Raw genomic sequence first — 25,298 nt, forward strand, 5'->3', positions numbered from 1 at the left:
GAAACCAAGTGCCAGCCCCACCCAGATGCTTATCAGACTTGCAGTGACATCTGCAATGTTCCTGACATTCTTTGCAGAAGACAAATAGGCAATAATCTCCTTAGTTTCAACACATGTAGTCAAATTGTTGCTTACAGCATGATACCAATCCATTCGTGTCTTTGATTAGTCATCCCCCAAGGCAAACTATATTTAAATTAAAGAAACCTGCTAGAATAGAAAGTGCCCCACCTTAAGAAGATGCTTCATTTGACTGGTCTTCATTTCTTGGCTGGTAACTTCCTCTTTTCACCACACCTACTGTTACTGGCAGAAAAAAAGCAAGCAAACTGCTGTCAGAGCCAGCAGACACATGCCAGAGAAATTGTGGGATCCTTCAAATCTCTTACTCCTAGAAGTTTCATGTGGAAGTCCATATGCTGAGGCTGTGTGTTGTGTTCATCTGCCTTTTGTATGGGGTGAAAACAGGTAAGAACTCAACTATTTGTTTTGAATGTTTTTGTCAAATATAACACATTTTCTGTGCTTTACAGCAACATGAATGTACCTGCCCTCTGCATTTACCGTTACTGCACAGGGTTTCTCACTAGCATTATTTATTTTGGCAAAACAAATTATACTGGTTTCATGAATGTTGTCAGTTCTAAGAGTTCCAAATGGAAAACCAGAACTATTTTTTATTATCATTTCCTCAGTTTGCAAACATTTCTCTTACATAAGTACTATCTGTTGACACTGAAAATGTCATTTGAAATCTTCAGAGAATAATGATTTGTTCTCAGGGGTGTCATGTATGGCAGAGGCGAAGGATGAATTACCATTTATGAACAGTAAGCTCCATTTGATAGCCTCACAGCTCTACAAGAACAAACCTGTGTAACAATAAACAAATGTACTGCCTTGTGTTAGCATACACATGGGAGCAAGGCAAGTTACAGCTCTCTGCTTTGTAGGGAAAACAAACAGGGTTAAAAAAACCTGTTCTTATAAATACTAACTTGTGTTTCATTGAGTCCTCTGGAGTAATCTCAGGGTCGCCTTTTGCTTGGTTTGTTTGGTTAATGCTCTCTAAGAAATGCAGTCTCGAGAAGTAGGAAAAGAACGGTGTGAAAAGGCACCAATGAATGCAGTGAGTTACTGAGGACCAGTTTAGGAGTGGAGGGCACACCCTCTCTGTGGAAAAGTGATGGAAATCTGCACCACTAATGCTCTCGAGATTCGTGGTGTGGTAATCAAGTGTGCTTAGAGGGGGATAAAGATATTGTTGATGGTTAAGACCAGTGTGATGTACAGACACACTGTACAAAGCCTGGGCAAGGTGGCAGGGGCTGGAGGGCCAGAGTTCCTGCAGACAGAGAAGCAGTGACACACAGCTGAGCTCCATGCAGGTGCTCACTGGGCAAGCAGCTCTGTGTCCCAAGGACCACAGCTGGGACAGCCACACATCCAGCCAAGTGACCACTGACCCACTGAGGTGAACTGCTGGAACTTCCCTTTGCAAAAGGACAGCCTGGTAAAAACCTCAGCTGCTACTTTATTCATGCAGACAGCTCGGTACCACAGCCCCAAAACGCCACCATGGCAAACCCTGCCTTGTCCATAGGATCAATATCAAAGAAAAGCCCTCCAAAACCATCTCCTAGAAAGAAATGAGAGACACCAGGGGAATGCAGGCCTGAAGAGCGCTGACTGCAGTAAATACCAGGAGTCTGCCTGGGACTGTTCCACTCCCTGCAACACTCCCACTGGGGAATTACCTGAGTAATTTCAGAATATAGATATGTGTGTGTATATATATATAAAAGACTTCAGAACCAAGTTATTCTGAAGATGGCTCCACTGCTGCAATAGCACCATGGAGGCTGATCTCAGGCTCTAGACCAAACTGTCCAGCTCCCTGGCAGGTACATGGATTTAACACATTTTTATGCTCCCTGCTATAGGTTCTGAGAGATCAGAGCACCTTGCCCAGCAAACCAGTGTTTGCCTCCTATTTTACATGTCAGAAAACAGAGCAGAAGGAGAATGGGGATTGCCAGAGGCTGTCTAGCAAGCTAAGGCAGTGCTGGGTACTGGAATGCTGGGTTATAATGGCCATTCATTCCCTTTACTGGAGGGGAGTGATCTGTTGGACATGGGTTAAGGACAGTGCCAGGGGATAAGTTTCTACCTCATTTATTTGCTTGCAGAGTAAATCTCACTAAGCCACTTGCCCAGTCATCCTGAGTTTCAAAGACACTTCCAGCCCTTCGGGTAGGAGTCACTGTGGTGGCAGAAGGAAGAGCAAAGCCAGGTTAACTGGCCCTCCCATGTGTCAGTTTTTGAACACATGGTGATGAGGCTGGGATTGGCACCAGCTTGCCAGAAGAGAAGCTGGCAAGTTTCCTCCCCTTATTAGGGCTGATTTGATTTTGTTAATCAAAACAGAACCAATCTAACAGATCTGGTGCAGATATAACAAGGCTCTTTATACAGTCCCTGTGTTAGGTATCAGCAAATGTTGACCAGCTCTTTGAAAGCACTTCTGTACCAGAAGGTTTGGGCTGTTCTGATGACAAACATAGTGCTCCTCTGGGCAAGCCTCAGCACAGTGCAGGAGATACAGAAACAAATTAAGCAATCAGTGCAATATTGCACCATATAGAAGTAATTCTTGCCTGGCATTTCTGCCTGTATTGCTACAGTTTCAGTGGCAGTAAAGATAATTAACAATACTATATAGTGCTACTATACAATAACTAAAACAATGCCTAGTTATTAGTAAAACACACAGTTGTATTTTTTTTTATGCTGCAGTAGCACCTAGAGGACAGTCACTGAGTCTCACTCTATGACTGGTGTGCATGAGCAAAAAATGTTAATTTTTCTCTGCTAGTTACTTTGGGATCTCCACAAGAGCAGTGTCACAGAACTCTTGCTGCTTTTTCTCTGGAGCATCTTGGCACTGTAAGAATGAGCTGAGAGCAGGCTGGCCAGGAGGCAGCCACCCAGGTCACCTTTCCTCTTGGGAGCAGGGCCCAGCGTAACACTGCTCCTGGGAGCTCTGAGTGAAGCATTACAGAGGCAGGACAGCCTGCATTCAAAGGCCCCTGATTTCACTGGGCCTGGCTGAGGGGTCATTTCCCACCACTCCTGTCACACCATTCATATGTTGTCATAGGCTTTAAATGGGAAGGACTCCATGGATTTCAGATGTTAAAATTTATTTCTAAATTTATGGTAGCAATTAAAAATATTCAGTTGGACTTAACTGCAACATCCTTTTAGCCTATTAACTTTTATTTCTAGAGCTCCTGGGGCTTCTACAAAGTAATTAGCAGAACTGTGGCAACTGAGCAGATTGTTTTATGTGCTGGGCACATAAACCTCTCATAAAACTCTCATGCTCCTGATTTCCTGAGGAGGAGAAAAGGGAAAGTTGCTCATAGAAACTGTGAGAATTTCATCATTCACAAATTAAAATGCACAGAGCATTAGAGATTTGCTAGAGCATAATTAACTTACAGCTGCAGGTTTTCTAAATCCTGCTACCTACTGAACAGTCCTTTAAGCAACAAAGACCAGGGAGATTCCTCTAAGAATTGTAGCCTGAACAATTACTGCAGCCCAGGACATATTTGTGAGAGAGATGCTCTCCCCCACAAAGTTCTTCAATAAGATTACAAGGATTTGAGGGAGAGGATTGTGAGCCAGGATGAGGCTACTAAACCTGGGAGGGCCTTCATAAGCAGGGTCTGTCTGGAGACAGTTATTCCATTCCCTGCCAGTGCTCTGTTGGAGACTGTATTGGGCTCTGAAGGCTCAGCTGGTGTTCTGCTGGAAAAGCAAAGAACAAAGATGGGCTTTCCAATGGCACAGGCCATCCCATCGAGCAGTACTTACATAAAATTCAGTTACACTTCAGCTCTGTATAAAGCACAATTACCATCTCACAGACCCAAGGGTGCCCCATTTTGCAGTCTGGAATACCAGGCCGCATCTGCACATACAAGTGAAGCCTTGAGCTGCCCCTCACCACGGCAAGACTCTGCAGCTTGGCAGCTCCAGGCTGAGGTACAAACCAACAAGAACACCTGTTTAGCTGAGAACCTGTCCAGAGCACCTAGGTGTGCTCACAAACCAGTACAGCAACCATCCTGCCTCTTGGTCTCTCAATACCTTCCTCACACCAGTGAGATTTTTGGACAGAGTCCCTGCCAGCTCCCAGCTGCCACAGGAAGCAGGGCTGTGGTGTTTCAGGGAATGCTGCTCCAAAAGGTGTGACTGCTCTCTTTGTTCCAACATAGCAAGAAAACCTAAGTTCCAAGGTAACTTCAGTCATGAAGGTGAGAGAGTGGACAGGGAGAGAGGAGACAGGAGCAGCCCCTGTGCTCAGACAACTAACAACACACTTTCCTGCCCTGTGCAGGGTTGGTCGGTACAACAGGCTAAAGAAAACCCCTTGGTGCCAAACTCCAATTGCCACTCTGCCCCTTTCAGATCCTCAGGAGGCATGTCCTGCATTCACAGCCCTCAGCTTCGGGAATGCTTTGATAGGAACAGATCTGAAAGTGAAGCTGCTGCTCTACACCCGCCAGAACCCAACCTGTGCTGAGGAGCTCCACTCAAGAGCCTCCGAGTACCTCAATGTGACCAAGAAAACGACCTTCATCATCCACGGGTACCGACTCACGGGCTCTGCCCCGGTCTGGATCCCTGACCTGGTGCATCTCCTGCTTTCTGTAGAGGACATGAATGTCATCGTTGTGGACTGGAACCACGGGGCAACGACTCTCATCTACAGCTATGCTTCTAGGAAGTGCAAAAGAGTTGCTGAGATTCTGAAGAAACTTATAGATGAAATGTTGGTAAGTTGGACGCTCATGCGATGATGCAGTCATTAAGGCACAGTATGTAAAGGGCACAAAGGAAGTGCTTAAACCAGCAGGATGTCTGGGAATAGAAACTCCTAAAAAAGGAATACATTAATTTTTGGAAGTGCATGTGTACTGCAATGCCAAATCCTACCCTTGGACTTGGTACAATGGTATTTTGCTGTCATATTCAGTTTACACTCTAAGCCTCTACATTTCTGGGTACAAAGCTCTCCAGTCATGTTTTCCCATCCATAGAAACTCTACTTCCACTTTCTGGATACCTAAAGGCAGCTTAAGGGGATCAGCTACAGTTCACAACTCCTCTAAGGTGTTGCAGAGGCAATGATGATGCTCAATCCTTAGGATCATAGTGTCTGCTAATTCCTTGCAGGAACCACATGTGGGGCAACTGGAATTTTACTCCTGGGGCCCAGGAGTGGTTCCTGTCCACACTTGTAGTCGTTGCCCCAGGAAAATGCAACTGTTGCCTGAACTGTTCTCATCACAGCTCTCTAAGGCATAGGCCTCAAACAGGAATGCTGCCTGCTCTGCGGGATGGTCAAAGGGGAAATATCTACAGCGTGGAACACTGGGAGATGTTACATTCCTAATTTTTTTTACGTTTTCCGAAAACACATTACCATGGGTACTTTTATATCTCAGATTGATGGAGCTTCCCTTGACTCCATACACATGATAGGAGTGAGCCTGGGAGCGCACATCTCTGGCTTTGTGGGACAGATGTTTGATGGCACTCTGGGAAGAATCACAGGTAAGCCCTCCTCCAGCAGTCCTTCCCCCCAAGGAAGGGCAGCCCGGAGCAAGGCCATGCCCATGGCTTTGTGCTGCAGGCCTTGACCCCGCGGGCCCCCTGTACAGGGGGATGGCGCCGAGCGAGAGGCTGGACCCCACGGACGCACAGTTCGTCGATGTCATTCACTCCGACACTGACGGTAGGTGCCATTCCATCTACCTGCTTTAGACAGAAACCCAGAGACTGACTGGAGCACGGGGAGGGGGTGCTGCTGGTGGCAGCAGCGCTGGGGTCCCTCGCTCCTGTGGCCCCGGAGCACAGCAGGCTCCCTGATGGAGCCTCTGGGGCGCTGTGCTGCCCACGCTGTCCCAGCACTCCCTCAGGAGCTGCTGCTCTATTCGCATTCCAAAACATACTGCAATTATAACCTGGCCCAGGATCTACAAGGACTTCCTTAGGAGCCAGTGGAGGAGGTCCTGCAGCACAGTCTTGCCTGTGCAGGACACACCAACATCCCACCACGGGTCAGGCTGCATCCGAGCACACAGCATTTCCAGAGCTGGTCCCACAGCTCAATGACTTGCATAGCAAATCAATTATTCCCAGCCATGTTTCTCTGTGTGATGCATCCAGTCTTCATCCCACCTCTTAAGAGCTAGACTATCCTCTAGGGCAAATCTTGATTCTCCCTCAGCCCTGTCCTTTTCCAGATCCACCAGCCAGGCCAGTAGTGCAATGCCAAGCCCCCATGCTGCTCCCATGGCCACCCTACCCCTAACACTTGGCTTTCCCACCTAAGTGCTGCCTCTCTTCTCCCAGCCCTTCCAGGAAGTCAGATTTCAGCAGGACAGCAACATCCAGGTTTCACATCCCTTCTCTCCTGCACACAAGTGACACAAACCCCCACAATTTGTACTGTTGCATGCACAGACTTATTTTAGGTACTTGATACTGTTGTTAAAATTACCCAGCTGGGTCACAACTGTTCGGCCTGCTGCCTAAACGGAGGGATGACATTAGTATTCCTGTACAAGCAGGTATCCAAGAGCTAAATTAATACTAATTTTTCCAGTTAGGTTGCTATATTTCCTTCTTGTGCATTTTATAATTTAATATTATCTCCCTGAGCCCTGGTATTCCCTTTTGCTAGGACTGGGTTATGGAGAAGCACTGGGACATATCGACTTCTATCCCAATGGCGGGACCGACCAACCAGGCTGTCCACTGACAATATTTTCTGGTAATTAATCCTGCCCTGAATTGCACAAACCCTGATAAAATGTTTCCAATCAGAAAAAGAGGAGAAAGCCAGAGAATCATCATCACTGCTTAGAAAGTACATGAAATCCATATTCTGGGAAAGCCATGGCAGCAACTTCTCAGCACTGGCATGACAGGGGTTTAGTTGATGTGCAGCAGGCAGAGATGAGAGTCAGAGTGACCCCTCTGTGCCTCTGGCACAGTGCAAGTGGGACTAATCCTCTGTGCAAAACGTTATCAGGTAGATGTGTGCCTTCATTTTGTGACTATGTCCAGAAAATCTGTGAGATTTTTTGTTTCTAATTACTTGTAGCACACAAAACCCAAGGACTAGCAGTGGCAAGGACCTGTTCTGAAAACAGGCTCAAGATGAATGTGGAGCAGGCAGTTATCCCAAATCAAAGGCACCTTCCTTGGCAGTGACAGAAGGTGCAGTCTGGAAGGCACAGTCCTAGTCTTGAACAAAAGAAAACTTTTTTCCTTTCAGCCTTTTTTTCAGCAGAACTGGTTTGATGAAAGCTGGGTGAAGAAAATACAGAAGGAAATGTAGCATTGTGAATACAACCCTTATCAGACCCAAGACAATCTACATAGCAGAGCAGCCTGAGCTAAAAATCCCTAGGAAATGAGGCTTCACTGATTTTGCTGCCCATGCAACAATTCATTTTATTAGTTATGTCTTTCTACAGAGTTTTTTACACCAAAATGGAAAGTCACGTGCAAAGCTAAAAGCAATATCCAGCTGTCAGGCCTGAGCTCAGAGAGGAGAGGAGAACACCAGAGACAGAACTTGATCCATAGTTGGATACTCTGGAACTGTAGCAACCACACAAACAAATGTTTTTAAAACCAAAAAGACAAGAGAAAAGCAAAGCAGACACAGGCAGAGCTGAGTGCACTCCGAGGGAGAGGCTGCTGCCCACCTACTGTTCTGCCACAGCCCAGTGCTGCCCAGTGCAATTTGTTGGGTTCAGACTGGTCAGTGACTGTCCACTGGTGTGTCCTGAGGCATGAGGATTGCTAATGAAATATTTCTTCCCTGTGTATGATTAAGGATTGCAGTATTTTAAATGTGACCACCAGAGGTCTGTTTTCCTGTTCCTGTCCTCCCTGACACAGAGCTGCAATATCACCACATACCCGTGCGACTCATACAGGAACTACAGGAACGGCAAATGCACCAGCTGTGAATCCTTCTGGCCCAAGCCATGCCCCATCCTTGGTAAGGATCCAGGGAATGTCAATCCATCCTGAATACTGAGCTGCCTGTGGGCACTGTAACTCGGAGGGTGAAGTTTTGCTGGAGGACTAACATAACGTGGTGCTTTGCAAAATCACCAAATTTATATCCATGGAGGTCTTTGAGGTATCTCAGGCCTGCTCCTTTAATATCACATGATGTTAATGATCTAGATCAGAAATCTACAGGTAAAGGATCCAGAACTAGAAAAGACAAAACTATACTTGGGATCTTTACACTGAAGTCAGAGAAACAGTGAATTAAAGTCCCTCACTTGCAGAGCTTGAGGGACAGGGGTCTGTTCTTGCTAAAATAAAATTTACAAGTAAATTCCCAGCACTACAAATCCCTCTGTGCTCTAAAGGAATGGCAAATGGGTGAACAAAGGGAATTCTGGACTTGTCTGCCCCAGCCTGGGTGTGAGAGCCCAGCCTTGGGCTGGCAGCTCTGAAATGTTGATGCTGAAACACCTGACACTTCCAGAAAGGAACTGGCAAAGCCAATGGGATGATTTTCATTCTGCACTGCAGAATTAAACCCTTGACCATGGATAGCAGATGTGGAAAAAGACCAGCTTGAAGAAAGTGCTGAACGGTAACCAGGCATATTCAGTCCTAAGCCTTCGGAGTACAGGAGGATGTGTGTCAGTGCTACTTGGCAGCTGGCACACAATGCACTATTTCTTAAATACTTGCTTCTTTTTAGCCATTTGGTGGCTCATCTACCTGCACAGCAACTTGGTTTCATTTTCAAACTCTCACCTGCAGGTTATTATGCCTATGAGTGGAAAAGCTCTTTAACACAACAGAGCCATCCAGTGACAAGTATGTTTTTCGACACAGCAGACAAAGAGCCATTTTGCAGTGAGTTACTGAAATTTCTGGGATTATTTTTCTTTGTGCATTGCCTCTGTCAGTAGCAGCCCAGCAGAGATAGTTATTTACTGGTGGTGTTATAACCAGCATTTTAGAAACTCCAGTGGCTGCTGGATGGAATTATGTCCATCTGTAGTTTGCCATAACCTTCTTAAACTGTCAACTTATCTAGTGCTGGGAAAGCCAACTTGCTTACAGTTCTAGGAAATTGGTTGAGAACTTTCAAATTAAGTATAAAAATTCCCAAATCATGTTTCAAAGCAACACACTGTTCTTTTGTGAAAGTAAGAGGTGTGTGGGAATGATAAGAGAGAAAGACAGGCTGTACAGGTGAAAAGGCTACCCTGGAGAAAAGTGAGAGGCACAGGGAGAGGAAAAGAATATGTGGAAAAAAGGGTTTCACCAAGGTGAAAAGTTTCATCTCATCCCTGTGATTACCAACAAACCAAGTTATGGCATGGGCTGGGATTATGGCCTGAGCTCCAATGCTGGTCAGCAAGTGAATTCAGACTCAGATGAAAGAACAGGAAATTCTGCTCTGTGACAGAGATGACAGATGACAGATATGACGAACAGAAATGGAGAGGTTCAGAGGGGAACTGAAGAAAGAAATACAATCTGGGAGTGAAGGGGGAAGGCAGGCAGTGAAAGGCAATGTGCTGGGAACCATACAGAGAGGCCATCCTGCATGGATAACCCTTGCTGCAGTGCTCTCCTGACACCTCCCAGTGTTTCTGGTTGAAATCTCTGCAAAGGGAGATGGAGAGCAGGGAGGTGAGAGGGATTTTCAAGATAAACTGTCCATCCTCTACCCACAGCTCTGCTCCCAGACAGTGCACAGCCTGGACAGCAGATTGAGCCCACAGGGTCTAACCCCACTCACTCTTTCTCCCATCAGTCTATCACTACTTGGTGGATATTGTCACGTGGAACAAAAACACCAGGAGAGGCACCCTCAGCATCATGCTAGCTGATGAAGATGGGAGGAAGGCAGAATCAAAAGTTAATCCGTAAGTCTAACTGGTCTGAGCTTTTCTAAGTGTTAGTGCATCCCTTGGTACAACTGCATCTGGGAGGAGGTGACACATCCTCTCCCGATTTCTCTGCTGATGCTTGCTCGTGCACATGGGATTTATCGGCCCTAAGGGATTTCCACAGCCTCCCCCAGCACACAGCCCTGACAGCCCAGCCTTTTGGTTTGGGCCCTTCTCTGTCATCTTAAGGACTGAAGTGGACAATCTCAGCCAGCAGCACAGCTGCCCTAGGCTTCTGCTAAAGCATCTCCCCCTCTTTCCTTCCTTTCACAGGGAGTGTTCTGTTCTAGTTCCCAGTGCCCAGGACAGCTGGGGATTAACCTCGGCCTGAATATGTCACATCCAAAATCAATTCATCCCACTCAGAGAGAAAAATTAATGGTGTTTATGTCACATGCAAATTCCTGATTGATCTGAACTACACTTCAGCCAAACACACCAGCACAACTAGTTTTTCCAAGTTTCTCTAAGTGCATATTCCCTCAGGCATATCTGGGATCTGCTTGCACTGGAGCAATCAACATCATCCCACACCAAGGCCAGTGCAGATTTCATGCATATCTCAAAATGACTCAGTGTTCAGGCCTGCACAGACAGCCAGGTACAAATATCACGTGGGTCTAGTCCACTTGGGATAAAAGCATAATCACAGTGAAAATTCTGTTTGGGACCAAATGGCATCCAATCTCTGTGTCCCCACTTCCACCCCAAAAAAGTGAGGGCAGAAGTGGCTGAGCAGGTTGACACCTGGAGACCTGAATCCATACCCATTTCCTGTAAATCAGAAACTAATCACAAGCTCAGGCCTCCTCCCCCAGCCTGTTTGTAATATTACAGTGACTGCATTAAACCCAGTGCTATTCCCTTGGTGACTCTCTCTTGTCTTCTTTACCTTTAGAGAAGCTGCCACCTTCCAGCAGTACAAACAAATCACTTTGCTCATTGGGTTTGACCAGGATCTTGAAAATGTGGAAAGAATTTCCTTGACATTTTCCACGGGATCTGTCATTGGTCCAAAATTCAAACTCAGGATTCTCCAAATGAGGTTCCACTCACTGACAAACCCAGAAAGGTGAGCAGATGTTTACAAACAAACCATTTCTGTTGGTGCAGACTGGACAGAAGTAATCTCCCAGATTCCTGGCCTGGTTGAGTATGTGCAGAAGAATTAGATTTATTTTACATTTAGTAATTCCCATACACATATCTTGGGAATAAATTCTTCTTCAATGGAATCCCATAGCTGAATACTTACTCGAACACAGAGGCTGCACTGGGAACATGTCACATGTGATGTGACTGACGTGGCCTGACACCTTAACCTTTGGTCAGGAAAATAACCTTTGGGAAGCTGTCCAGGCCTGAACTCTAGGATGAAGGGAAATGCAGCACTCCGGGAAGAACAGATGTTCAGCCCCAAATACACATTTTATATCCCAGTCAATTTGTACGGCTAGTGAAGCAAGGAGATTAATTTACTCCTGGGATTCTAGCAAGTGGGAGCTTCTGGCTGCTTTGCCCCAAAGCCCTGGCTGGTACCCACAACATCAGGGGGTACCTCTCAAGACATTGCTGATGAGATTAACCTCATTAGCCTCTGTCTGCTCTGCTGTCCTACCCTTAAGCTTCCCACCTCTGGAGGTTGGGAGCTCTGCCTGAGCTCAGCAAGCACAGAATCTCTTACACTGACCTTGTGTGCAAGGACACTGTGGACACCACACCATGCTTTGAGTTTGGCTTAAAACAAGGCTGGAGGACCACAGGGTCAGGAGGGTGAAGCAAACAGACACAGAGAGCTGCAGAACATACTTCTTTGCCTTTCATGAGGTCTGCTACCCTTACCCTAGCCTTGGAACAAGGGAAAGAGTGTGTATATCTACTAAACAAGGTCCTGCAGCTCTCCCTTGCTACCACTCCCTGTCTCTTGTCCCATACCTCCACAGTTACTTCCATTTAGTCCTTTAAAAAGCAGACACAAATGCCCTAATATTTAATCACAGGATGCTGTCTCTCCCTGATGAGGGGCTGCCACAGACCATAAACACAGTTCAGGACTTTGAACACATCATCTAATCAGTCATTGCCACAGGGAGGGATGTCCTGCTCTCTCCCATTTCCTGTTGCTCAACCCACTACACAGAGCTAATGTTCGTATTTCCACAGTGAAAGCCCAAGTATTTCCGCAGTTTTTTTGGCTGAACTAGCTCCAGACCTGATCTGTGTTTGGACCCAGGTCAGAGCAGTGGCAGAATTTCTTATGCCTGGAGCAGGGAAGGGGCAGGAACAGGCAGGTGGGCTGGGAGGACCACCTTGGGAGGTGGACACAGGTATGAACTGGCTTAAAGGGAACCATAGACTCTGCAGCCAGTGCCTGTTTGTTTGCTGGATTTTTTGAGATCCTTTTTTTTCCACAAGAAAAAAGATAATGTAGAACAGAATAGCAAAATGCTCAACATAGCCCTGGCTTAAAGCCAACCTCACTTCAGGTAGACTTGGAGCCAGTTCTCTTCTCATCTGAGAGGATGATTTATTTTATGTAGGCCTCCAGCAGGTGAGGAATTGATAGGAATAAAGCGCCGCTTTTTCACTTTTGGCCGTGTTTTCATACAGACCCCAGCTGTGCCGATACGACCTGGTCCTGACTGAGAACACCCAGAAAACCTTCAAGCCCATCCCGTGCTGAAGAAGGAGCCGAGTCCCGAGGCCGCTGCGCCCGGACGGGGCAGAGACATTTCCCCGCCGTGTGGGGACACACCGGGCGGGCCCGGCGCCTTCCGCGGGGACCGGGCTGGGGAGTGGCAATAAAACCATGGCGGCACATCACTTTAAAGCGCGTCTTTACAAGGGGGGTTTAAAGCGACGGTTCCAAACGGGGGTTTAAGGCGTGTGTCGGCGGCGGAGCGGGCTCGGAGCCCTCACGAGCAGCAGGTGCCAGCAAACCCTACCAACGCCCGCGGCCCGCTCGGGCCCACGCCCGCCATCGCGGCCCCGCCCCGCGCCTGCGCTCCCGGCTCGGGGCGCGGAGGGCGGCAGGGCCGGGCCGGGAGGGGCCGGGTTCGCTCGGCTCGGCTCGGTCCGGCGGCGGCGGCCCCGACCCGGGATGTGGCGGCGGCCGGCTGGGCTCCTGCTCGTCTTCGCGGCCGCCACGGCCGCGCTGTGGCTGCTGTCGGTGCGGCTGAGCGCGGGGCAGACGCGCAGGTGGGTGTGTGGGTGTGTGGGTGTGGGCGGCCGGCGCTGCCCGCGTGTCCCTCCTTCCCCGCCGCTGCCCGCGCGTTTCTCCCCTCGCAGGGCGCTGCGGTTCCCGGCGGACCTGGAGGAGCTGCGGGATCTGGCCGAGGCGCTGCGGGACTACGAGCGACAGCACCGGGGCGCGGCGCTGGCCCTGTTCTGCGGCGCGTACCTGTACAAGCAGAGTTTCGCCATTCCCGGCTCCAGCCTCCTGGTACGGGGCGGGGGCGCGGGGCTCATGCATCGGGCAGGAGGAGCCGGACGGACCCGACCGGGCCCGCAGCTCAGCACAGTAACCCTTAGCAGCAGTACGGGTCGGGGCTGAGCTGCCGGAGAGCGGCTCTGCTGGGAAGGATCGGGAAGTGTTGGTGGGTAATGTGCCCCCAGGGCCGGGAGGGTCAGAGGGACCCCGGAGAGCAGCGGGAAGAGCGTCGGCAGCCGGCCAGGGAGTGACCCTGCCCCTCTGCTCAGCCCTGTGAGGCACGGCTGGAGTGCCAGTCCGGATCTGGGCTCCTCAGGAAAAGAGAGACAAGGAGGAGAGGGTCCAGCAGAGGCCACAGAGAGGGGCAGCTGGAGCGTCTCTCTGATGAGAGATGGTTAGTCTGGAGAATACTGAGAGGGGATCTCATTAATGCATGTAAATATCTCCAAGGGGTGTTAGAGGATGGTGCCAGACTCTGTTCAGTGGTGCCCAGCAATGGGACAAGGAGCAGTGGCCATAAAGTAAAACACAAGAAGTTTCACCTCAATATGAGGAAGAACTTCTTTCCATGGAGAGTGGGAGAGCACTGTGAACAGCTGCCCAAGGGAGGGCAAAGTCTTCTCTGGAGACATCCCAAACTCACCTGTTCCTGTGTCGCCTGCTCTGGGTGACCCTGCCTTGGCAGGGCATTTGGACTGGATAATTTCCAGAGGCTCTTTCCAACCCTAACAGTTCTGTGGTTCTGTGACAGACTGTGTCCCCCAGGCCTCACTCCGTGTTGTCTCCATAGAATGTCCTGGCTGGAGCACTCTTTGGACCATGGATGGGGCTGGTGCTGTGCTCAGTGCTCACGTCTGTGGGAGCCACCCTCTGCTACCTGCTCTCTGCAGCTTTTGGCAAGCAGCTCATAGTCCACTTCTTCCCTGAGAAGGTGGCTCTGCTGCAAGGGAAGGTAAGAACTGGCAGTTCTGCTGACACCCACGATGGCCCTGGGCCAGGCTGCTCTTGGGGTGACAGTGAAAACGAGTGTGTGCAGGGGATGCTCCAGCCTGCTGAGGGCACAGGCTAGGAGCAGGCTGCTCTCTTGGAGCAAATCTGTTGGTAGAGGGGCTGCCAGGAAAATCCTAGATCCTAAGGAAAAGCAGATATGAAATAAAGGAGGGTTTGGGAAGCCCCTGTGCTCCAGAACTGCCTCCATCCATCCCATGCTGTGTTGTACAATGGAGGTGGTTCTGCTCTCGACTTCCTGATCTTTCGTTCCGGTGAGGTCCCATTTCCATTCCTTCTTTGAAGAGGGCTGGCTCACCATTAGTCTCCCATACATTCACAATATTGCTGCTTTCCCTCAGTTCTGAACTGATGTTACACTGTGGCATGTTAGAAGAAAAATTCACTCCAGTATCGTGGCCATTTGAATGTTACTGCTGTTTGAGGAGCGGGAATGATATGGAACATTTCTTTTGGCAGGTAGAAGAGAACAGGAGCTGCTTATTTTTCTTCTTGTTGTTCCTGAGGCTGTTCCCCATGACACCAAACTGGTTTCTGAACCTCTCAGCTCCCATTTTAAACATCCCCATATCCCAGTTCTTTCTCTCAGTTCTCATTGGTAAGGCCTGGGGACAGAACCTGAGGGGACAGTGTGACACTGCTGCTTTTGGTATCACTGAGCCAGGGAGGGCAGAGCTGGGACTCTGACCCTTGGTCTGTTTCCTCTGTGCTGCCCTTGAGCATTCTGTAGGTGTCCCCAGTGCTGCAAATTTTGCTTTACACTTGGTTCTTTCTGTTACAAGCACAAACCCCTGTGTTTGTGTAATGGCTGTAAATTAAAACAGTGAGTTCCACCTCAGCATGAGGCAGAACTTTCCATGGAGGGTGGCAGAGCACTGGAACAGCTGTCCAGGAAGGGCATGGAGTCTCCTTCTCTAGAAACATTCTAAATTCCCCTGGACACGTTCCTGTGTCACCTGCTCTGGGTAACCCTGCCTTAGCAGGAGGGCTTGCACTGGATGATCTCCAGTGGTCCTTCCAAACCTAACAGTTCTGTGATTTCTGTGTCTGGCTTTGGGCATATTTAGCTGGTTTTCTCTAGGGGGAAACTAACAGCTTTTTTCTGCTCTGATTCCTTCAGGCCTTACACCATATAATTTCATCTGTGTGCAGACAGGGGCCATTCTGTCCCAGATCACCTCTCTGGATGCCATCTTCTCCTGGGACACACTGCTCAAGCTGCTGGCCATGGCTGTGGTTGCACTGATTCCAGGGACCCTCATCAAGAGATACAGCAAGAAACACCTGAAGCTGGATGGCAACAAGCAATCTCAGACACTAAATGGCAGAAAGAGCTTGTGATGGCTTAGGTGCCCCAGTTTTGGGGTAAAAGCTGCAGGACTCTCTTCCCAGGGGTTACATTCTGCATGCTCTGTGTCACCAAGGACAGTGGCAATTTTTAATCATCCTTCTCATCTCGGAGGAGGTGTCCGTTCTTATTTTTAATGAATGTTTATCTGTGCATGTACCTGCACTGAGAGAGAGATACAGGGCTTTGTGAACACTGAGTTAATTTGCCTGTTTCATTTGAATCAGTCTCCTGTGTGCCTGAGGCTGTGGGGAATAAAAGGAAGAGTATTGGCATCCTGTGAGGAAGGCAAACCAGAACCCAGCTGTGGATCACTGGCCAAGCACAACCCTGCGGGCAGCAGGCAGGCCCTGCTCCCTCCAACTCCAGACAGATTTAGCATTTTTGGCCTGAAATGATGAGCCATGTGCTCCTGTGCTCCAGTGCAGCTGTACAAGCACCAAGTTGAGAAAATAATGGTGTTTCAGGGTGTAGCTGTAGAAAATTCTTCTTTGATTCCCATGTTAAACCAGCACACTCTGCAGCAAAATGCTCAGGATTTGAGCTGCCTGAATCAGTCATGTCAGAGCACTTGAGACAGCTTCTCTGGTCTGCCAGTGGCTGCTACTCCCCATAAAGAATAAAGGGGAAAAGAACAGGAATTGATGTGCCTGACTGGCAGAGATTTGTCCTTGAAAAGCACCTTGAAAACCACACATTTGCTCCTGTATAACTAGGAGGATTCCAAATAGAGTTGGGTTCTGTCCCAGTTGTGGGGAACAGGATACCAGAAATGGTTTGGGTTGGAAGGGATCCTAAAGCCCATCCTGTTTCACCCCCCATCATGGGCAGGGACACTTCCACTATCCCAAGTTGCTCCAAGCCCCATCCAACCTGGTCTGGGACACTTTCAGGGATCCAGAGGCAACCACAGCTTCTCTGGGCACTCTGTGCCAGGGCCTCAGCACCCTCTTCCCCCCCAGGATGATACTCTGCTCTTGGGGTTTTGGTATTTGCTCTCCATGAGGAGATCCACTTGGAGGATAAAGTAACCTTCCAGGTATGGAAAGGGGCAGATGGGAGAGCCCAGAGCAAGGTTTCATGACATCATCCCAAAGTCCATGAGAACCCATTCCCAGATCACCAGACCAGCCTGCAGCATTGAAGTACACTGGCTTTTTATTCCATGCATTGTTTGCTTTGATAGTCATTCTTGTTTCCATCACTGTACACTGGTCAATACAAAAAAAAATCAAGTTTGTCTCAGGAATCCACAGAGCAGGGAGGAGGGGATGAACACTACTGGACAGGGCCAAGATGAAATGGGTACTTAACACGACAGTGGGGAGGGCAACATTCAGCTCTGGGAGAAAATCTAGGCTAGTGTTCAGGAGCTGTCAGCAGCCACGAGAACTGAATCAAGGTACTCGGGATGCTGGAAAGGAAACCCAGAGTTTACTCAGGCCCTGGAATGCGGTGTTACTACAAGGAGCAAGCAGGCTCACCTACACCTCTCAGCTCCAGACCCTGCCAGGAGAGGAAGTGCAAGGAACTGCAGCAGAGGTGCCCATACAGCGATGTGGGGACTGTGTCTGTGCAATCCCAGGGAGGTGTCACTAAGGAAAATCCTACAAGCCCCCCCAGAACTGACAGCAACCATCCCGGGAATGTGGGGGTGCTGAGCCAGCTCTGACGTGTGCAGGGGAGGCTGGGGTGGCACCTCCACGGGTGGGGCAAGGGGCTGCCCTAGTGGCATTCCCAGAGGGATGCAGGGTCAGGAGCAGCGAGAGGAGCAGCAACACTGGACTGGAACAGTGCAATGACCCAGGGGTGTGAGAATAGAGCTAAATGTGGCAGGTTGGAGGGGGCAGCTCTGTTTGCCCAGGCTGCAGAGCACACCACCATGTCCCCAGGCAAGGATGGGGAGGGATCAGCTGCATCCAGGACAGCTGGCCCAGAAGGGTCTCAAAATCCCAAACATCAAAGCTCTGCAAGCCCACTGGAGCTTCATCCCACAGTGGAGCCTACAAAGAGACCACAGGTACCCAAATCCCTCTGGAATCTGTTTGTCAGGGACTGGATCACCACAGGCTGGAGGTCCTGGGGACAGTGACAGGCCTGAGTTGGAGGCAGCTCTGCTTTGGGGCTGTTTGTGGGACTGCCTAAGGATGCCACTGCTGCCCATGGGTCTCCCAGAGCCTGCCAGGTCTGAGCAGAGTCTATCCAGGGGCACAGGGCTTGGCATCCTGTGATAGAGATACCTGCTGGCAGTTCTGCACCTCTCTTGCACCACAAGGTGTTATGTGCACAGTTCTCCACTGCTAAATTCCCACACCTTGGCTTCCAACCTCCTGAGTAAAGCCCCTCTCACATGACGACAGCAAAGCCATCTCTGGCCCTGCTGGCTCCTCCTGCCACTGGCCAAGAGACAAAGAACACTGGGGAGAAGAAACAAAGGGTGGGAAGAGAGAGGGAAGGAACCAGGAAAGAGCTTCACTCCTCACAGGGTTCTGCCTCTGCCCAGAGCAGGGTGAGAACATCACTCCCTCTCCAGGAGGCTGTTTGGTCCTGCCCAGGTGATCCACTACATGGACCACTGCCCAGGGCAACTGCCCTCCTCCCCGACAGCAGTTTGGATGCTCTAGCCAGGAACTATTGTCACAGTTATTCACTTTGTGATCAATTCAAAAGTCCCTCACTCCCTGACCACCCTTCCTACATTCCCACCAGTTCAGTGGCTGCCAACCATCAGCAACACGAGCAAACTGCAGCTCTGCCCACAAGGAACCTGACTGCAGCCATCCACCCCTCTCTGTTCTCTGCCCTGGAGTAACAGCATCCCTGGAAATCACGAGAGGCAGCAACTCCTGACAGCCACTGAGCCCAGCTCTGCTCCCACCCCTCTGGCGAGCCGGGAGAAGGTAACATCACACACAGAGATTACAATTGTGCTAGCGGTGAAGCCAACCTTCTGATCTACAGAAATGATAATAAATAATAAAATAACATCATAACTTAAGATCTGTCTGTAGTCCAGCTACAAAATTTAAAAATATGGGATAATTTAACTCATACAATACTGCTCTCTGTATAAGTAAGACATTTTCCTTCACTTTGCCATGAGGCTATAAATTACCACAGTTAAGTTCAAACCAATATTTTAACATAAAATGTAAACAAACAAAGCAACAGAAGTACCTGTCCATGGTCCATTCTTGCCGTTCACCTCTGGCTGGCCATGCCAGCCAGCACACCGGGAAGGGCAGAGGGAGAGCTCTTGCAGGGACATCAACTAAGGAAGAGGGGGGGGAAACGTGCTCTACCGTTTTGTTCTCTTTCAATATTGTTTTAGAAGAGTAGTGTTTGAAGGGAAGGCACTATGAGTTCTATCAGAAAACAAATTTTTCTCATCTGCCAATGCCTCGGCCTGTCACATACCAGTACTATCCTCACTTGCACCTGCAGAGTTTCAGCTTGGAGGAGAAACAGAGGCCTCGGGGCACACCCGAGACACAGCAGCGCCCAGCCATGTCAGGATTCCCTGCACAAGGCCTGCCTTGAAGGGCAGGCAGCTGCTAATGCTTCCAAGAATGTACAGTGAATACGGAGACAGGGCAGGGCTGATGCTCTTAGTCAGGCCAGTGATTCCCAGTCTTCCCCCTCAACACACAGCCCTCTGCTGGTTCTTGATGCTGCTGTAGGTGAGAGGCTGCTTCTCCCAGTCCACTCCAGGCGTCTCCAGCATCCTCCCCAGAAGTGCTCAGGCTCTGCGGAATGTGCTTTCCATGCTTTGCAAGTCCTTGCTTGGCCAACACTGAGTTGATTGATTTCTTTGACTGACTGAAACAGACAGGAGGTAAGAGGAGGAAGTAAACTGGGAAATGGCACACTGCATCTGAGAGAGGTTTCCCTGCTCAGCTGGAGGTTGACACTCCCAGAGTGAAGCAAGGACGGTGGTAAGAAGTGCTCTGATACCAATTCTCAAGAGGACGAGGTTAGAATACATTTGCAGGATCTCACAACAAAATGCTGATTAAAAAAAGAAACTAAAAATCCTTAAAATAAAACCCATCATTACATTCCTGGGGATGTATCGACTCAGAAGACCCTGGTTGTTAGCACCTCTGTACCAGTTTTCTCCAGGAACATGTCCACCTTCTGATTAAAAATGACCCAGCTGGTTATACTGAAAACACTTTGTTCACAGGTGACCCTACAGTCAGGTCTTTTTCTGCTTTTCCTCATTTGATAAGACTGAGTGGTTTAGTTTTCTTGATCTGTTCTCCAATCTTCAGGGCCGTGAGGCCTGGTCCCCTGTGCAAGCAGCAAGAGAATCCCCCGCGTCTGTACACAAAGCTGTCCAGGCAGGACTCCCAGGATGTTTCTCCATAGTGTGCTTGCTTTCTGAACTTTTTTTTTGCAACAAGTCTGTGTGTCTATAAATACAATCCACTCTTTACAGTAAAAAGTGTTAAAATGTCAAAAAAATAAATATCCATGTTACAGTAACTAGATTATTCAATAAAATACATCCCTGCCATTCTTGATTGAAATGCTCAAAGAGAATTAATTTCATTTGGACATTTTCCAGAGATTCGGGTTATTGCAAATCACTCCTGGGGTGGGAAGGAGAAGCATCTTCTCTTCCTGTAAAGTGTGATGAAGGGGAATGAAGTGGAATCTCAGGGAAATCAAAATGCCAGTACCAGGAAGCTTTGGGGGAGATCTGTATTACCAAGTAGCAGAGCTGCAGGGCTTATTGGTCCTGACTGTGGCATCAGAACACTCCCCTTCAGAAGAGTCACAGTCTGATTCTCCAAACTGTGGTGGGTTCTGCAAGACAAAAGGAAAGGGGGAGACTTGAGCACCATTCCTATACTGCACATCACCCACACATCCCAGTCTGTCACAGCAGCCAGGGAAAGGTCACCACCTGCAGAGGAGGAGATGGCACACATGGGAGAGGACACAGCACACGACTGTCCCACCAAAGGTCACTTGTCTCCCCTAAGAGAGGGGACAGCACAGAAATACCCGGTCAGAGCACTCCCCAGCACAGGGTTAACAAGAGATTGTGCAGCAGACTCTGCCCTACCCCTCCCAAACACTTGAAAGGCAGAGAAAGGAAGAAAGTCATCCCAGCTTTGTCAGCAAAGCTGCTGATGGATATGTCTGAGGCAGTTTATATCCACTTCAGTTCATTATGTATTTTTATCCCACGTAATGCAACTGCAAATCTGATGGGCTCTCAAGATCACACTCATCTTGACCAGTACATTATGTTCAGCTTTGTTTATGCTACTTTCTCCCACCCACTCTTCTGCCAAGCAGGAGGAAGATCAGGTATTGCAGCAGTTGCTTTGCCATAGTACACCTACCACATCATTTTCTAGGCAGTGTTCCAACTTTCTGGCTCTTGGATTCCTTTCCACAACATTTATGCAGTTTTTTTCCACTGAGTGGAAGGACAAGGGGATAACCAACTCACCTCACAGCTGTGTTCATCTGCACAAAGTTTGCCCAGAGACATCTGAGTCTTGACCCTCCGCACAGCACACTCTTTGTCCGAAAGCCCATCCGACTGCGTGGAGATTTCAATGGGGATCTCTGGAGTCTGGGACAACATGTCCTCCAGCTTCTCAGCCAGCTCATCCTCCAGCTTGGTGGCCAGCTCATCCGGGCTGTTCGAGTGGTCGCTTGTGTTCCCCTCCTCTCCATCCGACACAGAGAAGTTCTCAGAGCTGAAGGTTGAGTAGGATTGGCAGCTACTGATGCAGCGGTGGGGTCTGCAAACAGGGAGAAGTTCAGTGTTCACCTTGGATGACAGTCACAGGGAACTTCCTGGGTGCTGTGTTCACCGCTCTGCTACACCAGGCATTGTGGAGTACCTTCCACATCCTGGAGCTACAGAATTCTACCCTTTCTGAATTATATAGTTCAAGACCTGCATCTTTAAATTCGTCTCTTCTTATTTGGTCCTGTCTGATATGTCTATAATAGCTGATCTGCCCTGAAACATATTTTTCTTTGACAGTGCGTGTTCCTAAAGTGCAAGGCTGTACTGTGGAGTTCTGTTTAATATCTTTATTGATGACATGGATGAGGGTATTGAGTCTTTCATTAGTAAACTTGCAGATGACACTAAGCTGGAAGCATGTGTTGTCTGCTGGAGGGTAGGAGGGCTTTGCAGGGAGACCTGGAATGGTTGAATGGATGGACAGAGTCCAATGGGATGAAGTTTAATAAATAAAAATACATTTTGGCCACAATAACCCCCTGCAACGCTATAGGCTGGGGACAGTGTGGCTGCACAGTGCCCAGGCAGAGAGGGACCTGGGGGTACTGGTGAACAGCCAACTGAACATGAGCCAGCAGTGTGCCTTGGTGGCCAAGAAGGCCAATGGCTCCTGGCCTGTGTCAGGAATGGTGTGGCCAGCAGGACCAGGGGGGTCATTTTTCCCCTGTACCTAGCATTGGTGAGGCCACACCTCGAGTGCTGTGTCCAGTTCTGGCCCCTCAGTTTGGGAAGGACATTGAGATGCTCGAGCACGTCCAGAGGAGGCAACGAGGCTGGAGAGGGGCTGGGAACACAAACCCTGTGAGGAACAACTGAGGGAACTGGGGGTGCTCAGCCTGGAGAAAAGGAGACTCAGAGGTGACCTTGTCACTCTCTACAACTCCCTGGAAGGTGGTTCTAGTCAGGTGGGGGTTGGTCTCTTTTTCTAAGCAGCAACTGACAGAATGAGAGGACACAGTCTTAAGCTGTGCCAAGGGAAATTCAGGTTGGATGTTAGGAAAAAGTATTTTATGGAAAGAGTGATAAAGTACTGGAATTGTCTGCCTGGGGAGGTGGTGGAGTCACCATCCCCAGATGTGTTTCAAAAAAGATTGGATGTGGCATTCAGTGCCAGGGTTTAGTTGAGGTATTAGGGTGTGAGTTGGACTTGATCTTAAAGATCTCTTCCAACCCAGTGATTCTGTGAGTTCAAGCTAACTCACCTGGAACTACCTGCATCACCCGGCAGCCATCCCAAAAGCCAGGCAGGATTTAGGACCATCCACTCAAGAAATGAGCTCACGGTTACTTGACCACGGAAATGGCCTTGTGCCAGGATCCAACAGCAATAGTGCAACACATCAGTTGAGGGAAATGTCAAGAGACCCACAACTGGGCATAATATGGAACAGGCAACTTGTCCTCCTAATCTTCCAAGTTAGTAAATCACAGAGGAAACAACATCCCACAGGAACTGTATGAGTCACATAACTCCAGCCCAGCGTTCTGCCTTCAACCCCAGGCAGGAAGGAATAATCTGGGAGATGAGAACAGGCTATGCAGACAGAGCCTGCCTTCTCCTGGTATCTCTTCTTGGCCTGTACCATTCCGCAGATCTGAGTTCCGAGCAGAAGCTCAAACCCAGATGACAATGCTAACAGTCACTGATGGATCCATACTCTGGAAATGTTGCACTTATGGCACTTATGCTCTGATTTTCACAGCACACCTTGACAATGAGCTGCACATCTGAAAATGTTCTGGATGGAAAAAGCACTTCCTTTGGTTCATTTTAAAACCCTTTTAGCTTCACTGGCTGCCCCTAACATGAATGTAAAGAATCATTCCTTATCTATTTTCTCCACACAAATTACAATTTTATGAACCTCTGGTGTTGCCTTTCCTCCTTCTAGAGAAACATTTCACATGGATTTAATCTCCTCTTCTATGGAAACCATCCCTAACCACTTGTCACATTTCTCAGTACCTTTCCAAACTTTGCTGTGGTCTTTGAACTGGGGCAATGAAGGGAGATTAGGATTTAAGCTTCAGGTGTGCTGTGGATGCACACAACAGGAGACAAGATCTTATTTTCTTCTCTGCTCCTTTGAATCAAACCTTTAACCTGTTTGCTACTGGATCACTCCTGCACTGGAAGCAGCTGCTTTCATGAAGCTACAGCACCAAGCCCACGATGTCTTTCCTGAGCACAGTACTGTAAATCCTGCTGTTCCCCAGGCGTATGCAGGAACATTCCCCCTAAGTCTTATTTTACAGGCAACACCATCAAATTTGATCTGCTGTTGTCACTTAGCTCTGCAATCTTATCTGAATTCAGCTACAAAGGTGCTGGGCTGGAGTCTTACCCACTGCAAACAATCAATAAACAACACTGGGAGTAGTCCACACAGGGTTCCCACATCCACTAAGTCTGATCCCGGTGAAACAGATGCAGCAGCTCATTTACAGAGGCAGAATAATGTTATCAAGTGTGATCAAGTTGTGCTGCAAACAGCCTGCAGGAGAGCCAGCAGGAAAGCTGGGCCAGAGAGAACATCTCAGGATGGGCTAGAACAGTGAGTGGACATGAGGAATCAGCCGAGGGTGGATGGGACACACTGAATGGGATTCTGCTCTTTTGCCAGCACCTTCACCAGTTTCAGTGCTGGTGTGCAGGGCTATGAGACTTCTCAGTTTTGTCCCACCAAAGAGAGATTAGAGTAAATTCACCTTTTACCTTTGTCTACGAGGAAACTCCACTTCACTGTCAACTTCGCCCTCTTCCTCTTCTGACGACTCATCCCCGCTCTGGCAGAAAACAAGGAGAAAAAGGGTGTCAGGTTTGGGGAAGTCCAAACATAGCTGACCCTTGGTCCTTCAGGACTAAGGCACTGCAAAACAGTGCAAAAATCTACAGACTGCAGCAATCTAGACCAGAAAACAGCCTGTGTGTCAGGAACACTGACTCAGACATTGCCAAGCAGGAGGTTGTTTCAGACAGCCTCAAGGCTGCTATTCTCAAATATGGAGTGACTGACTGGGAAATACACTGGAGTATTTTAGCAGGTATGGAGTACAGAACGTTCCAGATTCTCACTAAAGCAAATCAAGTAATGAGTATCACATGGAAACCCACATAAATTATGGAGCTGATTTGGCCTCTTGGCTTTACCATCTTCCACTACAGCCATCAATAGAGCAGGATGGAGGATGACACAGCCTTTGCCAATAGGTTTTGTCAACTAGGAGAACTTTGGATTTGTTTCATACCTCAGTGAGCACAGAGCCTTTTATTCTCATTCTCCCACCCAAATTTACCCCAACATTGTTGTTTTTTTACAGCCTCCTTCTATCCCATCCAACCTGTCAGCCCCTCATTAAGCTTTATCTCATCCCATCCCCTTGTCTTACAAGGTCCTAGTTCTGTCCTGCTGGGGCCAAACCACACTCTTATTCTGGTAATTACGCTATTTCCTTGACTTTTGTAGCCAGGCTCAGTTATCCCGCTCTTTGAACTCAGACTGGTTCTTATTTCTCTCACCACCTGGATGGAAGCAGAAGGAACAAAGAGCTGCTTCTGCACAACTGTGTCATAATCTCTTTTTTACTTTTGCAAAATCTTCAAAAAATACAGGAGAGATATGACTTTCAGTGTAGGGGGACAATTTCTGGCAGATGAAGCAAAAAGGATGTCCTCAAGACCATGGCAAATGTTGAATCTTTGCCCTGAGACACAGC

At 48.6% G+C, this 25,298-nt stretch overlaps 3 protein-coding genes across 11 annotated transcripts in view; 2 read left to right on the top strand and 1 right to left on the bottom strand.

Annotated features, from left to right (window-relative positions):
• The first annotated feature begins 312 nt into the window (after positions 1 to 312).
• On the top strand, positions 313 to 12,842 carry LIPH (lipase H). 2 transcript variants are annotated; one of them, XM_002193120.5, is made up of 10 exons: positions 313 to 468; positions 4,480 to 4,847; positions 5,520 to 5,628; positions 5,708 to 5,809; positions 6,761 to 6,850; positions 7,925 to 8,092; positions 8,878 to 8,973; positions 9,884 to 9,995; positions 10,918 to 11,091; positions 12,630 to 12,842. In XM_002193120.5, the coding sequence occupies exons 1-10, from the start codon at positions 417 to 419 to the stop codon at positions 12,700 to 12,702; spliced, it is 1,344 nt and encodes a 447-aa protein (XP_002193156.5). In that variant the 5' UTR covers positions 313 to 416; the 3' UTR covers positions 12,703 to 12,842. The 2 variants fall into 2 exon arrangements, with proteins under 2 accessions (XP_002193156.5, XP_041574154.2); XM_041718220.2 differs by lacking the exon at positions 10,918 to 11,091.
• Positions 12,843 to 13,001: 159 nt separating this feature from the next.
• On the top strand, positions 13,002 to 16,446 carry TMEM41A (transmembrane protein 41A). 3 transcript variants are annotated; one of them, XM_030279818.4, is made up of 5 exons: positions 13,003 to 13,217; positions 13,308 to 13,461; positions 14,240 to 14,401; positions 14,917 to 15,055; positions 15,610 to 16,446. In XM_030279818.4, the coding sequence occupies exons 1-5, from the start codon at positions 13,120 to 13,122 to the stop codon at positions 15,804 to 15,806; spliced, it is 750 nt and encodes a 249-aa protein (XP_030135678.4). In that variant the 5' UTR covers positions 13,003 to 13,119; the 3' UTR covers positions 15,807 to 16,446.
• A 499-nt stretch (positions 16,447 to 16,945) lies between these two features.
• MAP3K13 (mitogen-activated protein kinase kinase kinase 13) overlaps positions 16,946 to 25,298 on the bottom strand; it is a 71,461-nt gene continuing 63,108 nt past the window's right edge. For 5 of the 6 annotated variants that reach the window (XM_072933554.1, XM_072933549.1, XM_072933550.1 and 2 more), the window contains 4 exons: positions 24,298 to 24,368; positions 21,273 to 21,570; positions 20,520 to 20,617; positions 16,946 to 20,431 (listed from right to left, as the gene is read on the bottom strand). In XM_072933554.1, the coding sequence (XP_072789655.1) occupies positions 20,395 to 20,431; positions 20,520 to 20,617; positions 21,273 to 21,570; positions 24,298 to 24,368 (504 nt within the window). In that variant the 3' untranslated portion in view covers positions 16,946 to 20,394. Of the gene's footprint in view, positions 20,618 to 21,272; positions 21,571 to 24,297; positions 24,369 to 25,298 lie in introns of all 6 variants that reach the window. The other variant, XM_041718217.2, reaches the window with a different exon arrangement.

The sequence above is a fragment of the Taeniopygia guttata genome, chromosome 9 (assembly GCF_048771995.1).
Source record: "Taeniopygia guttata chromosome 9, bTaeGut7.mat, whole genome shotgun sequence".
Classification (NCBI taxonomy): Eukaryota; Metazoa; Chordata; class Aves; order Passeriformes; family Estrildidae; genus Taeniopygia; species Taeniopygia guttata.

Excerpts from the sequence above, each read along its gene's own strand:
- LIPH (XM_002193120.5), top strand. The coding sequence starts at position 417 with ATGCTGAGGCTGTGTGTTGTGTTCATCTGCCTTTTGTATGGGGTGAAA. Across the intron at positions 5,629-5,707 it reads CACTCTGGGAAGAATCACAG|GCCTTGACCCCGCGGGCCCC; the intron begins GTAAGCCCTCCT and ends TTTGTGCTGCAG. Across the intron at positions 6,851-7,924 it reads TCCACTGACAATATTTTCTG|GATTGCAGTATTTTAAATGT; the intron begins GTAATTAATCCT and ends TGTATGATTAAG.
- TMEM41A (XM_030279818.4), top strand. The coding sequence starts at position 13,120 with ATGTGGCGGCGGCCGGCTGGGCTCCTGCTCGTCTTCGCGGCCGCCACG. Across the intron at positions 13,218-13,307 it reads AGCGCGGGGCAGACGCGCAG|GGCGCTGCGGTTCCCGGCGG; the intron begins GTGGGTGTGTGG and ends CTCCCCTCGCAG. Across the intron at positions 13,462-14,239 it reads TTCCCGGCTCCAGCCTCCTG|AATGTCCTGGCTGGAGCACT; the intron begins GTACGGGGCGGG and ends TTGTCTCCATAG.